Source organism: Sphaerodactylus townsendi, linkage group LG13, assembly GCF_021028975.2.
Source record: "Sphaerodactylus townsendi isolate TG3544 linkage group LG13, MPM_Stown_v2.3, whole genome shotgun sequence".
Taxonomy (NCBI): Eukaryota; Metazoa; Chordata; class Lepidosauria; order Squamata; family Sphaerodactylidae; genus Sphaerodactylus; species Sphaerodactylus townsendi.
The window spans coordinates 50,383,955-50,398,597 of record NC_059437.1 but is presented as its reverse complement, the minus strand read 5'-3'; the positions used below and the strand labels follow the sequence as shown (position 1 = coordinate 50,398,597).

At 48.1% G+C, this 14,643-nt stretch overlaps 1 protein-coding gene across 1 annotated transcript in view; it reads right to left on the bottom strand.

Annotated features, from left to right (window-relative positions):
* LOC125442489 (transmembrane protein 132D-like) overlaps positions 1-13,875 on the bottom strand; it is a 383,280-nt gene extending 369,405 nt beyond the window's left edge. The window contains exon 1 of the mRNA XM_048513856.1: positions 13,836-13,875. Coding sequence (XP_048369813.1) covers positions 13,836-13,875 — 40 coding nt within the window. The remainder of the gene's footprint in view (positions 1-13,835) is intronic.
* Positions 13,876-14,643: the final 768 nt, after the last annotated feature.

Here is a 14,643-nt window from a genome sequence, read left to right as displayed (position 1 = left end):
TATACCACCTCAGGCAGCCAGTCTGAGTCGAGAATAATGATCTTGATCGATGGATGGCCTAACTCAGTAGAAGGCAGCTTCAGATGTGTCCTCGGCGGCTATTAAGAATGTGTACGGGCCCTTTGCTACTTTGATAAATTCCCTGCTAACAACATTCTCCTACTAAGCATCTCCCTCTCTCCTCCGCAAAACAATTACTCTTCGCAACACAACCAACTTCAGGCACCATAAACGACAGGCAGTCTTGTATTCCCACTGGTTTACACTGAAGTATGGATTTCCTGTCACTGTTCACCCCAAGTCGTTCGGGGGAGAAAGGGCAACCCGGGAAGGCTGCCGTGAAGACACGCAAAAAATTAAAACACACCCAAGCTGAAGGATGTGACCTTTTGTGACAAATTGGCCCACACCCCTGTTGGGCAATCGCACTTAGAAAGCATCGCTTGCCAAATGCCAGGGCCCAAAGCATGTTCCATCGTTATGATTATTTGCAAGGGCTCACCCTTAAAATTGCACTCAAATGCCAAATATCTTAAAGAAACCTGTGGACATTTACAGGAAAGGAGGGAAACAAATAGAATTGGGAGAATGATTGTGCCTTTTCCCCTTCCAGCTAGGCTTATGGCTTTCAACCTTTTATCACTCACTTACCCCTTGCCACCCCTTGCCCTAAAATTGTACCACCATATTGTTGTTGTTGTTGCTGTTGCTGTTATTATTAATTAGATTTAATATACCACCCTATCCCTGAAGGGCTCAAGGCGGTGAACAATATAAAATATAATATAAAAAACTTACATACAATTTAAAACAGTTCTAAAACAATGTCCCACGAAACCCATATACAACTCTCCCCAGAAAGAAATAATGGGTCCCGATGGTGTTAGGGACCCCTATAAGGAGGGGGGGAGGACAGAGGCACCGTCAGCAGCTGGCCTCTCCAAAGGCCCGGTGGAACAACTCAGTTTTGCAGGCCCTGCGGAACTCTCCAAGGTCCCGCAGGGCCCGAACAGCTGGTGGTAGAGTGTTCCACCAGGCCGGCGCCAGAGCCGTAAAGGCCCTGGCCCGAGTGGAGGCCAGCCGCGTCATTGAGGGGCCAGGGATCTCCACTAGATTGGCCTCTGCTGAACCCATTTATGTAATTTGCTTTCGTGTACCCCAAAAAGCTCTGGCGAGTACCGCAGGCTGGGAACCACTGAGCTAGGCTTTGAGTCCTCAGCATGGTAGACAAAAGTTCCCTTCCAGCTAGTCTACAAGTTCCCAGGGTGGTAGTGAGCCAACATGGTGTAGTGATTAAGAGCAGTGGACTCTGATTTGGAGCCCACTTTTCCACATGAGGGGTGGACTCTAATCTGGTGGATGGGGTTTTGTTTCCCTGCTCCTACACATGAAGTCTGCTGGGTGATCTTGGGCTAGTCACAATTTTCTCAGAACTCTTTCAGCCCCATCTGCCTCACAAGGTGTCTGTTGAGGGGAGAGGAAGGGAAGGAGTTTGTAAGCTACTTTGGGACTCCTTATAGTGGAGAAAAGTGGAGTGAGGTTCCCAAACTCTCCTCCTCCTCCTCCTCCTCTTCCTCCTCCTCCTGTGCATGCCAATACTCTGCAAGCAAATCCTTTCCCAGATCTCAAGGATGTCTTTCACCCACGGACACCAGTACCACATTTACTCCTGGGATATGACAGATGCCGCAGCTTTATTTTGATTTTGGGGAGGGGGGTTGAGCTACAATGCAGCTGGAAAGCTTTCTGGCATTCTGCTCAGCAAAACAGCCCCCGAAAATTTGTCAGCAAACTGCAGCTTGCGAGCCACAAACGTCTAACAATTAAACCGCAGTTTGGGAGGAAACTAAGAAGCTTGGCCCGCTCAGCAAGTCGAATTATGCTGGGAATTTCACTCCGCTGCTGCTAGAGCTGTTTATGTCTGAAGCCGCCTTTGAGTAATGCATAACGAGTAAACCCGGAGCTCTGTGATGCAGATTAATGGCTACCAAGATAAGGTTAACAATCTCCCAAATAAATCCTGCAAAAGGTAACAGAGAGTAAAGGCAGAAGTTCCTTTTTGTTTTTTTAAAAAAGCACACACACACACACACACACACCATGCACAGATTACTGTGTTAATATATAAAAAATCAAACGGCCCTAAGAAGTCAAGTATGGAAAGCGCTGTGGTGAAACTAGATCAATAAAGATCACAGGGATGGTATTATTCCCCCCCCCAAAAAACCCCACACAGCGAACGATCTGCATATATATTGCATTAATAGGAGGGGATAAGGGGGCTTCAAAGCGGAAAGCAACCCTCCCAACTTACTTTAAAAACTTATCTCATTAGCATTTCAAGCCCGACATTCCTGCTTAAACTTTGAAAGGGCTGTTGACATCATTTCCAATCTGGAGGGGGAAAGGGTGTGCGGAAGGAATTGCTTTGCCCTCCCCAGCCACAAAGCTGCTCTTTTCCCCCCACCAGCCTCTCTCCTCTGCCAGCTTCATAACATTCTCCTTGCTCCAGTTCTGTACGTCTTTACAGCTCATCTTAAGCAAAAAAGCGATGACAGGGAAGCCGCACTTAGCACATCAAGGGAACCGAACCTGGGGAGGAGTTCCTTTGTAGCGCAGAATCCTGGCTTCTTGGGTGAGCGCGCGACATCAAGGAAACGGCGGCATTTGGGAGTGTAATGAGGATCTCAGAGGCAAAAGGAATCTACCTAGCTTGATCTGACATGTCTTTACTGGGAAATAAATCCCACCAAGTTCAATGGGATGTATGTCCTTAAAGTGTATTGAAAGACTGCCACCAGTGAGAGGAGGAGGAGGAGGAGGAGGAGGAGGAGAAGGAGAAGGAGTTTGGATTTATATCCCCCCTTTCTCTCCTAAAAGAAAGAGGCTTACAATCTCCTCCCCCCACCTCAAACAAACACCCTGTGAGCAGAGGTGGGATCCAGCAGGTTCTCACAGGTTCCCGAGAGAAGGTTACTAATTATTTGTGTGTGCCGAGAGGGGGTTACTAATTCGTGATTTTTGCCTCAGTTATGCCCCTCCTCTCAGCAGTAGCACACAGAACTTGAAGCAGGAGGTGCACTGGCGTGCGAGGTAGCCTGCGCCTGCGTGCATTCATTTCCCACCCAAGGACCGGCGCAGCAGCTGGGTCCTTGCCATAGCCCCGCCCAGGAATGCCCCGCCCCGTCGTGCCCCACCCAGCCTCATTGGTGCTATGCCACAGTTTGAATCCTACCACCATGGGAACCTGTTACTAAAATTTTTGGATCCCACCACTTCCTGTGAGGTAGGTGGGGCTGAGAGAGCTCCAAAAAACTGTGCCAAGGTCACCCAGCTGGCATGTGTTGGAGCGAACAAGCTAATCTGGTTCACCAGATAAGCCTACACAGCTCCAGTGGCAGAGCGGGGAATCAAACCCTGTTCTCCAGATTAGAGTGCACCTGATTTTAACTACTACACCACACTGGACGGGGGATGGTTGCTAGTTGCAGGCTGGGAAACTCATCGAGATTTGGGGGTGATGATGGGGTACAAAGCCACAGAGCCAAACTTCCAAAGCATCCCTTTTCCCAGGGGAACTGATCTCTGTAATCTGGAGAAAGGCAGCAGGTTTGTGGGGGGGGGGGGTTGCAGGGGAAGTTCAGTTGGATGGGGAGAGTTCGGCCAGAGGCTGGGCATGGGGGGACAGGGGGACAGGGGGCGGGGACCAAAATGCACCTTTCATGTGACCCAGGCGAATGGCACCTTGGTGAAGTGATTCCCCCTCTAGATACGCCAGCGCATTCAAGTACTAACCGGGACCAACTCTGCTTACCCTGAGATCTGATGAGATCTGCTTACCCTGAGACTGGGCAAGCCTATGCCGTCCAAGTCAGGGGGAAAGACATACAGACATACAGAGGTGGTTTGCCATTACCTGCCTTTGCATAGAAATCTTGGGATTCCTTGGTGGTCTCCCTTCCAAATACTAACTAAGGCCTGATATCTGATGTGTCTGGGCTAGCTTGGGCCATCCAAGTCAGGGCAAAAGGCATGCAGAGGTGGTTTGCCATTGCCTTCCTCTGCATAACAACCCTGGGCTTCCTTGATGGCCTCCCATCCAAGTACTAAACAGCACCAACCCTGCTTACCCTGAGAACTGATGAGATTGGGCAAGCCTATGCCATCCAAGTCAGGGGAAAAGACATACAGAGGTGGTTTGCCATTGTCTGCCTCTGGTTAGTGAGCCTGGACTTCCTTGGTGATGTCCCACCCAATTTCTAACCAAGGCCAACCTTGCTTAGTTTCTGAGATCAGGTTAACTGGAGATATTGAGGTCACATTGGCCAGGCTTTCCCGCCACCCCACCCCGGAAGTGTCAGAAAATTCTTTCCCTTCACCCAGGGGATAAGATCCTAACACACCCGCGTAATCCTCAAAAGGATAAGAAGGATCAACGTGACAGAAGTGACTTTATTCTTCACTTTGACGGGCAGATGAAACAGGTAACTCAGTCGGAAAAGAACGCAGCCGTATTGGCACACCTTGCAATCGCCCAGAGATGTGGGGATGATCACAGAAGGACGAGGTAACAAAGGGAAAGAGAAAAGTTGGCAATGTAATGATTACCTGGGGGGCGGGGGCAGGAATCAGGATGAAAGACGATCAGAATTCTTCAAAGAAGAATGGATGGAAGCGTGAACATAAAAGGGCAACGGCGGAGATTCACAAACAAAAGCTTGATGTGTTTTGGGGAATCAAAACTACATGTTCCCTTTAATGACTAAGGTGCAAAGCCATCTTTCAATCTGAAAACAATGCCGAAGACATCCCCCAAAACTGTCCACCAGGAAGCTTAACATAATTTCCTTGATCATCCTTTATGATACAGAAGGGGAGAAAGGAAACGAGGTGGCGAATAAATCAAATTGCCCTGATGGGCCAAACTAACCCGATACCAGTAAGCCTGTGCAACTTCAGGAACAGCGCCAGAGGTGGGATCCAGCAGATTCTCACAGGTTCCCGAGAGTAGGTTACTAATTATTTGTGTGTGCCGAGAGGGGGTTACTAATTGGGTGATTTTGCCACGTGATTTTTGCCTTAGTTACGCCCCTCCTCTCAGCAGTAGCGCGCAGAACTTGAAGCAGTCTAGCAGGAGGTGCACCGGCGTGCGTGGCAGCCTGCGCCTTCGTGCATTCGTTTCCCGCCCAAGGACTGGCACAGCGGCTGCGTCCTTGCCACAGCCCCGCCCCCGGAATGCCCTGCCCCCATCATGCCCCACCCAGCCCCATTGGCGCTACGTCACAGTTTGAATCCCACCACCATGGGAACCTGTTACTAAAATTTTTGGATCCCACCACTGAATAGCACGCTGTTAGGTAATATTTCTGATAATATTTTAGAGCCCTCCGGGGGTGGGCAGTTTAAAATCTAATAAACAAACAAACAAATAAATAAATAAATAAGCAGTAAAAAATATTCTATAGGGTACCAAATTTTAATAAATAATGTTTGGGTGTAATATGCCAAGCATTAAAAAGTCTATTTCGAAAAACAAGAGGGGAAAATAGAGTTTTCCCAGGCCTTTCAAAACATGCCAAGGCTTTATCGAAATATAACTTTAAACTTACAGCATTTATAGTGTTTATAGTATTATACAATTGTATATGTATATTCTCTGTTGTAAACTGCCTCAGCCGGAGAGGGGCGGAGTGGTATGGAAATTGAATAAAATAAAAATAAATAAAGCCTCATCCTTCCTTGACCAAGATGGATCAAGCTCCTCTGACCTTGTCAGATTTAGGAAGCTAAGCAGGGTCTGTCCTGGTTAGTACTTGGATGGGAGACCACCTAGGAAGTTCAGGGTTGCTACGCAGAGGCAGGCAAAGGCAAAACCACCTTGGAAAAGCTCTTGCCTTAAAAATCTTGCAGGGCCATGAATCAACTACAACTGGATGGTGCTTAGCACACGGTAAATGAAGAATGCCCAGGCATAAGAAACACGGAGATGGATGGGTATGGAAACAGTGTGGACTTTTTAAAGCCATGAAACACAACCATAGAGGAACATCATGTGCTCAGACAGGATTGCCCTTTTGACTCGGGACTGCCCCATTTTCTGGGAACTAGCTTGATAAATAACTATCCCTTCCCTTTTTCTCCGGGGGCTGCCTCAGCGACATTTTAGTGCACGCTGCTGGTATTGTTATTTTTCAAAGTCCGAGGCCCTGCCTAGATTTTTCTAGAAGCTGGATCATGGAATGAGTGGGTGGACATCTCGTTTACACATGTGGAGCTAAATGCACGTAAACACCCAGGTGCCGTGCAGTATCCAACTTAGTGTTTCACACCCTGCTGTTAGCAAGGGATATTTTCCACTGTTGATTGCCTATTGTGGGAGAATTACCTCTTTCTAGCGTAGGTGGGGCGGGGGGGCCCTTCATCTTCTCAGCTTCCTAATCAGTAGAGAACAAGCACATTCACTGCACCATCAAGGAGACAGGAATGGTCCTGCCATTCTTATCTAGGAAAGAAGAAGAGTTTGGATTTATACCCCACCTTTCTCTCCTGTAAGGAGACTCAAGGTGGCTTACAAGCTCCTTTCCCTTCCTCTCCCCACAAAGGTGACAAAACCCCAGACTAACTTGATGTCTGACCTTGCAGGCAAGCCAGGCAGGGCCATTTCTTGACAGGTTCTGTCTGGTTGAGTCTGCCAGCACTACTGGGAACTCGTTTCACAAGGCAAGGGGGGCATCAGTGGCGTAGGGGCATAGGAGGTTAAGAGCTCGTGTATCTAATCTGGAGGAACCGGGTTTGATTCTCCGCTCTGCCGCCTGAGCTGTGGAGGCTTATCTAGGGAATTCAGATTAGCCTGTACACTCCCACACACGCCAGCTGGGTGACCTTGGGCTAGTCACAGCTTTCTGGAGCTCTCTCAGCCCCACCCACCTCATAGGGTGTTTGTTGTGAGGGGGGAAGGGAAAGGAGCTTGTAAGCCCCTTTGAGTCTCCTGCAGGAGAGAAAGGGGGGATATAAATCCAAACTCCTCCTCCTCCTCCTCCTCCTCCTCCTCCTCCTTCTTCTTCTTCTTCTTTTCTAGGTGGGAGCAAGAAAGCCAGCATGGTGTAGTAGTTAAGACTGGAGGTCTCTGATCTGGAGAACTGGGTTCAATTCCCCGCTATGCCACATGAAGCCTGCTGGGTGACCTTGGGCCAGTCACAGTTTTATCAGAACTCCCTCAGCCCCACCCACCTTCCAGGGTTCCTGTTGGTGGGGGGGGGGGCATTGTAAGCCACTTTGAGACTCCTTGCAAAATATAAAAGTGGGGTTAAAATAATCTCTTCTTCAGTCTTCCCTCTGCACTTTTTCACAACCCAAAATGGTGTGTTGGGGGTGGGTGGGAAATGCTATTTGTCCAACTGGAAGGCTGCAGGACTTCAAGGAATTTAGCCTCGTATCTGGTAGTTTCTCTTCAATCCCAAAACCAAACATGGAGAGACCCTTTAGGATTAAATCGATTTTATTTAGAAATGATTCCGACATTCTCATCCCTCTTGCTGCTTCACACTGAAAATCTATTTCGTTTGCGCTTCTCCCTTGCACGAGTTTAAACCCTTCATGAATTTCACCGTGTTCGGCCGCCTTGTGTGGAATTTTCCCACCACACAATGTGTTTTTCAACCTTGTTTGTGTACCAATAAAACGCCCCTCCACCTGTGCCCTGATAAATGCTGCATGAAAGCATGTAACAATGCAAACAATGTCAACAGTGAAGTGCTGAGAGCTGCCATTGTGGGTTCAAAAAAATTAAGTGGATATAAGGAAAGGAAGGGAGACGAGAACTGACATGGTGAGATGTTTTGAGCAAGATCGATGACATCTGGGTTCAAATCCACCCTCAAACACAAAGCCCATTGCTTCACTGGGTGGTCATGTTGGTCTATCACAGAACAGCTGGATTTGAGGCTATAAGTCTGTGAGAGTCAAAGCTCTCTTTGTCAGATACCTGCTGTGCGTCTCTGGGCCCGTCCTTGTCTCTCAACCTAACAGGGGCGTAACGAGGGTGGAGCAAGTGAGGGTTCTTGCCCTGGGTACCAGTTGCTGGGGGCACTCTTGCAGCCACCCGCCTGTCTAAATGGAGGATATGCTACTCAGTAGTAGTGTGTTTGTGAATCTCACACTCTTTTGGGGAATGGTGTGATATACACAAAACAGAAACGAGGAAGATTTACAGATTCACTGGGAGAGAATTAGGGTTGCCAGTTCAGGGTTAGGAAATACCGGGAGGTTTTGGGGGTGGAGCCTGACGAGGGGCGGGGTTTGGGGTGGAAAGGGACGACAGTGAGATATAATGCCATGGTGTCCACCTTTCAGAGCTGCCGTTTTCTCCAGGGGACCTGATCTTTGTCACCTGGAGAGAAATTGTAATCTGAGGAGATCTCCAGGCAAGACTTGGCAACCCCCAAGGGAATCATGTGCCGACTGGTCAATGTCTATAGGCTGGAACTGGACCCCTTGTTACCTATGGTGGGAGCACAAAGGAGACAAATTGTCTTCCTGGATCCTCTCAGGGCCTTTCCACACAGACCAATAAACATGGGTTAAGGACGGGATAAAACCCAGGTTGGAGGTGGGACTTCGCATGGATCCTGCTCCTAACATGAGTCCACTCCGCGTTTTCCCCCCCAACCTGGGTTTTTCAAGAATTGCGATTTGTGCGATTCTTTTGTTTTAACATGCCTTGCAGCAGTAGCCAAGTGGACACATGGGAAGGAGGTGTGTTATGTGGCTGTGCTTTCCTCTTTTTGTTTAACTCCTGGCTCCCATCTGCAGAGCCATGCAGGCACTTCTGGGGACATGAGGCATCAAGAAGAAGAAGAAGGAGGAGGAGGAGGAGGAGGAGGAGGAGTTTGGATTTATATCCCCCCTTTCTCTCCAGTAGGAGACTCAAAGGGGCTTACAATCTCCTTGCCCTTCCCCCCTCACAACAAACACCCTGTGAGGTAGGTGGGGCTGAGAGAGCTCCAGAAAGCTGTGACTAGCCCAAGGTCACCCAGCTGGCATGTGTGGGAGTGTACAGGCTAATCTGAATTCCCTAGATAAGCCTCCACAGCTCAGGCGGCAGAGCTGGGAATCAAACCTGGTTCCTCCAGATTAGATACACGAGCTCTTAACCTCCTACGCCACTGCTGCACTGGGGGTTCATGTGAGTCTGCCTGCATAAACGCACATCAGTGGGAGGCAAGTAAAAAAAAAGACCCGCCCGCCTTCATGCGAAGGCACACACCCCGGCTGATGCACTCGCTGTCCATGGGACAGCCAGCCATGCCAACGGCCCAAAGTGAGGACGGGTTCCTGTATCCTGCCTGCAACCCGTTTTAAATTTGCTGTGCAGGAAGGGCCTCAGAGACATTGGCCATTGATCTACAAAGCATTTTAGCCTCACCGTGAAGAATATGCACTTTGCTGAATTTCACATCTTAGCCTAGCATAATGGCAGCCATTTTTTTACTAAGGATTTCTGTAAGAGTAAAATGGGTCTCTTTCTCTCTGTCCCTTATCAGGTTCAGCTGGCAGTTCCTGACGCCTAGGTGTCCAAGGCCATGATGACTGTGGAAGAGATAATTTTTACCTTAAAACAATTTCTACCAGTCCTTATCCTGGATTTTTTATATCAGATTACTCAACTACTGTACCCTTTTTAATCCATTAATTTATACATAGATATAGTACATATAACCAGTTCAGTATCTTAATGTTGTAGATATACTGACATTATCACCCACAAATGGCTTATCTACGCATCATGCTGGCCATTCAAAAGAAAAGAGAGTGTGATGCAGAATTCAACCCGCACCGCACACGGTATCAGCTTAATAGTGCATGGACAACCGATGGAACAGCCATTCGTGGTTTCATCTTTGCAGGGATTCTAGAATAATATTTTCAAATCTGTTCAAGGACACTTACTCTCAAGAGCAAATTAGAAAACTAAAGGCTCTTCTCTTGCCTCAAAACATTTTGCTTTGGTTGTGCGGAAAGGCGGGACTTGGGGATCCCCAAAAATTACAGCTCACCTCTAGATTATAAAGATCTGTTCCCCTGAAGAATATGGATGTTTTGAGGGTAGGTTCTATGGCAGTGCATCCTGTTGAGGTCACTGTCCACAGTCAGATTTCAGGAGTTTTGCACCCTGGAGTGGGCCAACCTATCTTCTTGTCTCCTGCTGGTGGCCACCCTGAGATAAGGCAGCATAATGGATCTTGCCTTATATCAACAGCACTGACCGATTCAATCTTTAATTAACCGCTGAAGCAAAAGCTTATTAGCTTTATTAAGTGTCTCCCTAATTAAATAGGAGCCTTTGCATAGTGCCACCCTCAGCTAAACCAAGTGAAGTTGACTTTCTCAGTAAAAAGAGATTGCTGCAAACCTTCCTTGTGTCACTCTGTGGCCTTCGTGTCTATGACAGCTCATCCATGTTTTTTTGCCAGAATATTTGGAAGGTGTTGCTTATGGATGCAAAAAAAATTTCCAGTGTAAATATTTACAGCCTGTTTACCCTCAACTTTTTGTTCATATCGTCTCGACAGGGTAGGAATTCCGCCTCATTTTGCGCAGCTAAGGAACAGAGAGCTTTAAGCATCTGAGATAACTGCAGGACTGGAGAAGAATTCTGCAAATTCTAGAACTCTGCTTTTTGTGGACCTCTCTTGTACATTTTTTTAAAGCGATGCTGAATTTCACATATTTTGTGTCATCTCAAATGTGGAACTCTGGTGTGGTTTAAATCCCCAAAAGCTGGCAAGGTCTGGTTTTTGTGTATTCCCAGGTTAGCAACTCTTAGGTACAAAAATGCCTCCAATTTTGAGCGAACAGAAGAAGAAGAAGAAGAAGAAGAAGAAGAAGAAGAAGAAGAAGAAGAAGAAGAAGAAGAAGAAGAAGAAGAAGAAGAAGAAGAGGAGGAGGAGGAGGAGGAGGAGGAGGAGGAGGAGGAGGAGGAGGAGGAGGAGGAAGAAGAGGAGGAGGAAGAAGAAGAAGAAGACGAAGAAGAAGAAGAAGAAGAAGAAGAAGAAGAAGAAGAGGAGGAGGAGGAAGAAGAAGAGGAGGAAGAAGAAGAAGAAGAGGAAGAGTAGTAGTTTGGATTTATATCCCCCCTTTCTCTCCTGTAGGAGACTCAAAGGGGCTTACAAGCTCCTTGCCCTCCCCCCTCACAACAAACACCCTGTGAGATGGGTGGGGCTGAGAGAGCTCTGAAAAGCTGTGACTAGCCCAAGGTTTTAAAACCTATCTACAAATATACACAGTCTTTGAAAATCTGCCGAATAGCGTGAGGCATGAACTCAATTCTGAAGAAAACCCTGGAGCTAAAAGCAAAAGAAAAAACCTTTGTGACTTTTTTTACCTGTTTCTGGAGCTATTTTTAGGTGTTTATAAAACACCAAAAGAAGTAGCAATTTTTTATCCCAATGTAAGAAGAGAGGATATTTTTTCTTCTTCCTTTAGTTTCTTTGTTTAAAACAATTCTTCTGAGAACGATGCGGGATGATACTGGGCTAGACAGGAGACCTGCCAGTTCTGTGTTGGGAAATGTTTGGAGGTGGATGATGATGAGGGCAGGGTTTCGGGATGGGAGAGACCTTAGTCTACTTACAATCAATCCTATTCCAGTCTAAGCCCATTCATATCAATTGGTGTAGACTGGAGTAACTCTGCATAGAATTGATAGAGGGGTACTCTAAGTGGATTCTTGACAGAGATTATTCCCCATCCAGGCCTCTAAGAACCCCTTCTACTGGAGCTGATGAGGGTCAAACTATGGACTTAGTGGAGACAAACTCTGTTTTCACCGACTGAGTAAGTGTCCTATGAGGAAGGCCTTGGCCTCTACACCCTGTTATTGGATCTCCATGCCCACAGAACGCCCTTGCTACGCCCTGACAGGGGCGTGCGCCCAGAGGTGGGATCCAGCAGGTTCTCACAGGTTCCCGAGAGTAGGTTACTAATTATTTGTGTGTGCCGAGAGGAGGTTACTAATTGGTGATTTCGCCACATGATTTTTGCCTTAGTTACTCCCCTCCTCTCAGCAGTAGCGCACAGAACTTGAAGCAGTCTAGCAGGAGGTGCACCGGCGTGCGTGGCAGCCTGCGTGCATTTGTTTCCCGCCCAAGGACCAGCGCAGTGGCTGCATCCTTGTTACAGCCCCGCCCAGGAATGCCACGCCCCCAAAATGCCCAGCCACGCCCCTGTCGTGCCCCGCCCAGCCCCATTGGTGCTACACCACAATTTGAATCCCACCACCATGGGAACCTGTTACTAAAATTTTTGGATCCCACCACTGTGCAGCGCACCCAGTGTATCGCACCCCCTGTTCCCTTGGAGCTACGCCTCTGATTTCCAGGCACCCACTGGATATTGGCAAGCTTAATGTTGTCCCCTGCACAACAATATCAGCAACGCTGAGTTGCTGGACCAAAGGAAGTCCCTTTGCAGGCCTGCAGTTCCTCTGAAAGGTAATTACAATATTTATTGCAACCACAGCCTTAATAAGCTACTTAAGGGTCATCACTGGAGAGCATAGTGGGGTCCAAATGAATGAAAAATATATAGATCAACTAAGAGGTTTCTTCAGAGAGCAAACATTGTAAATGCTGCCAATAAAAGAGACTTTTGTGGGTTTTTCCAGGTCTAACTTTTAACGCTCTGGCCAAGCAGAAATGCTTTTCTTCAAAATCCATGCCTGGAAGCCTTTACAAGTCTTTGAGAAATAGAGACGACTTATCTGGAGAGTCTGACGGCAGAAGCATGCTAGGACCCATTAGCAGCCTCTTTGCCTTCACACAGGTCATTAAGCTAAACTCATCCGAACAACTCTTTGGCTGGAAATAAAACATCCACTTTTCCGGAATATTAAAATAGGATTTGGAGAGTTAGTTTTTTTTTTATAATGCAGACAAATACATGAGGGTTTTCTGGGTTGTTTTTCAATGCAAGTACCTGGGAATATTTCTCATCCAACAGCCACAGCTCCTGTGAATTGATTCGTTCGGTTCGCCTTTGTGCGAATCCAATCCATCATTTTCACACCTGCTTGTTTTCTCATACTGAATTTGTTCCATAAAATGGGCAGTTTTCAACAGCACTTGAGTGGAAGTAAAACATAACTGTCCTCACATCTAAGAACTAAGGCCCATCCAGTGGTGGGATCCAAAAATTTTAGTAATAGGTTCCCATGGTGGTGGGATTCAAACTGTGGTGTAGCTCCAATGGGGCTGGGCGGGGCACAATGGGGGCGTGGCCGGGCATTCCTGGGCAGGGCTGTGGCAAGGATGCAGCCGCTGTGCCAGTCCTTGGGCGAGAAATGAATGCACGCAGGCGCAGGCTGCCACGCACGCTGGTGCACCTCCTGCTAGACTGTTTCAAGTTCTGTGCGCTACTGCTGAGAGGAGGGGCTTAACTAAGGCAAAAATCACGAGGCAAAATCACGAATTAGTAACCCCCTCTTGGCACACACAAATAATTAGTAACCTACTCCTGGGAACCTGTGAGAACCTGCTGGATCCCACCTCTGGGCCCGTCCATTTCCCAGGTGGTCGTGAAATCAGCATTTCTGGCAAGCATGAATACAGGTTTTCCAAAAGAAAAAATATTCAAAATATGAACATAATAATTTTGTCATGGGCCAGCCTGTGGGCAGTTACTTGGACTCAGAGGACTCGGATGCAGAACCTGCTAACACCGGGCGCTCAGAAGTGGCTCCTCACGAGGAAGCAGAAGCTGACCACGCTGTTCAGGCAGAGCAGAGGCTGCTCGTGAGGAAGTTCAGGCAGCAGAGTCAGCTGCCAGCCCTTCCTCACCTGAGGCCATGCCGCTGAGAGAACCTGCAAGGTCCTCCATGGAGCCCTGTGATGGGCCAGCTGTACAGAGGAGGCGGAGTCAGCGGCAGCAGCTACAGAGAGGAAGGAAGGGTGCTCGTTTCTCTGCCAGGTGTGGCACAATGGCAGAGCCTGCACCAGAAGAAGATTAACTCCTTGCAGGATCTCTGCTACAGCAATCAAGTCTCTCCATATAAGTCCTGCCTTGTGCTCGGCTCTGCCTGGGTGCAAGGAGTGCACTTCCGGCTGGATCTTCCGGTGCTTGCTCCAGCTCCCAGCCTGCCTGCCTGCTTGGATTCCTGCACTCTGGACCTGGGGGAAGCCGGGGCGCATGCCAGGAATTGTGTGCAGCAACCCTCGGACAAAGGTGAGTGGGGAAAGGGCCATAGTCAGGGGAGCATTTTGGGCTGTCAAAATGGCACCGAGGGGATGAGAAACTGAAGGGGGGAGGGCATAGATTTGCTATTTGCCCACTCATTTTAGGTAAACTTCCTGCCCTTGGCTACAATCACCCACCTTTAAGAAACTGAGGAGCAGAAGAAAAAGTGGCCAGAAAATGGTGACAATCTAGGAATTTCCCTACGTTTGTATGGTCTTTACAATAAGGACGATGGGCTATTCCTAGAATGTCACCAGGAAGAGACATTGCATCCTCAAAACCTCCCAGCATTTGCTGAGGCAGTGCTGGCAACAAGAGAAGAAGGTGGAGCCAGAACTGGGGGGAAGAAACCAGCAAGAAAAATAGTAGAGTGGGGTGGGGGGTGGAGGGAAGGAGATTTCCCCTGCCTCA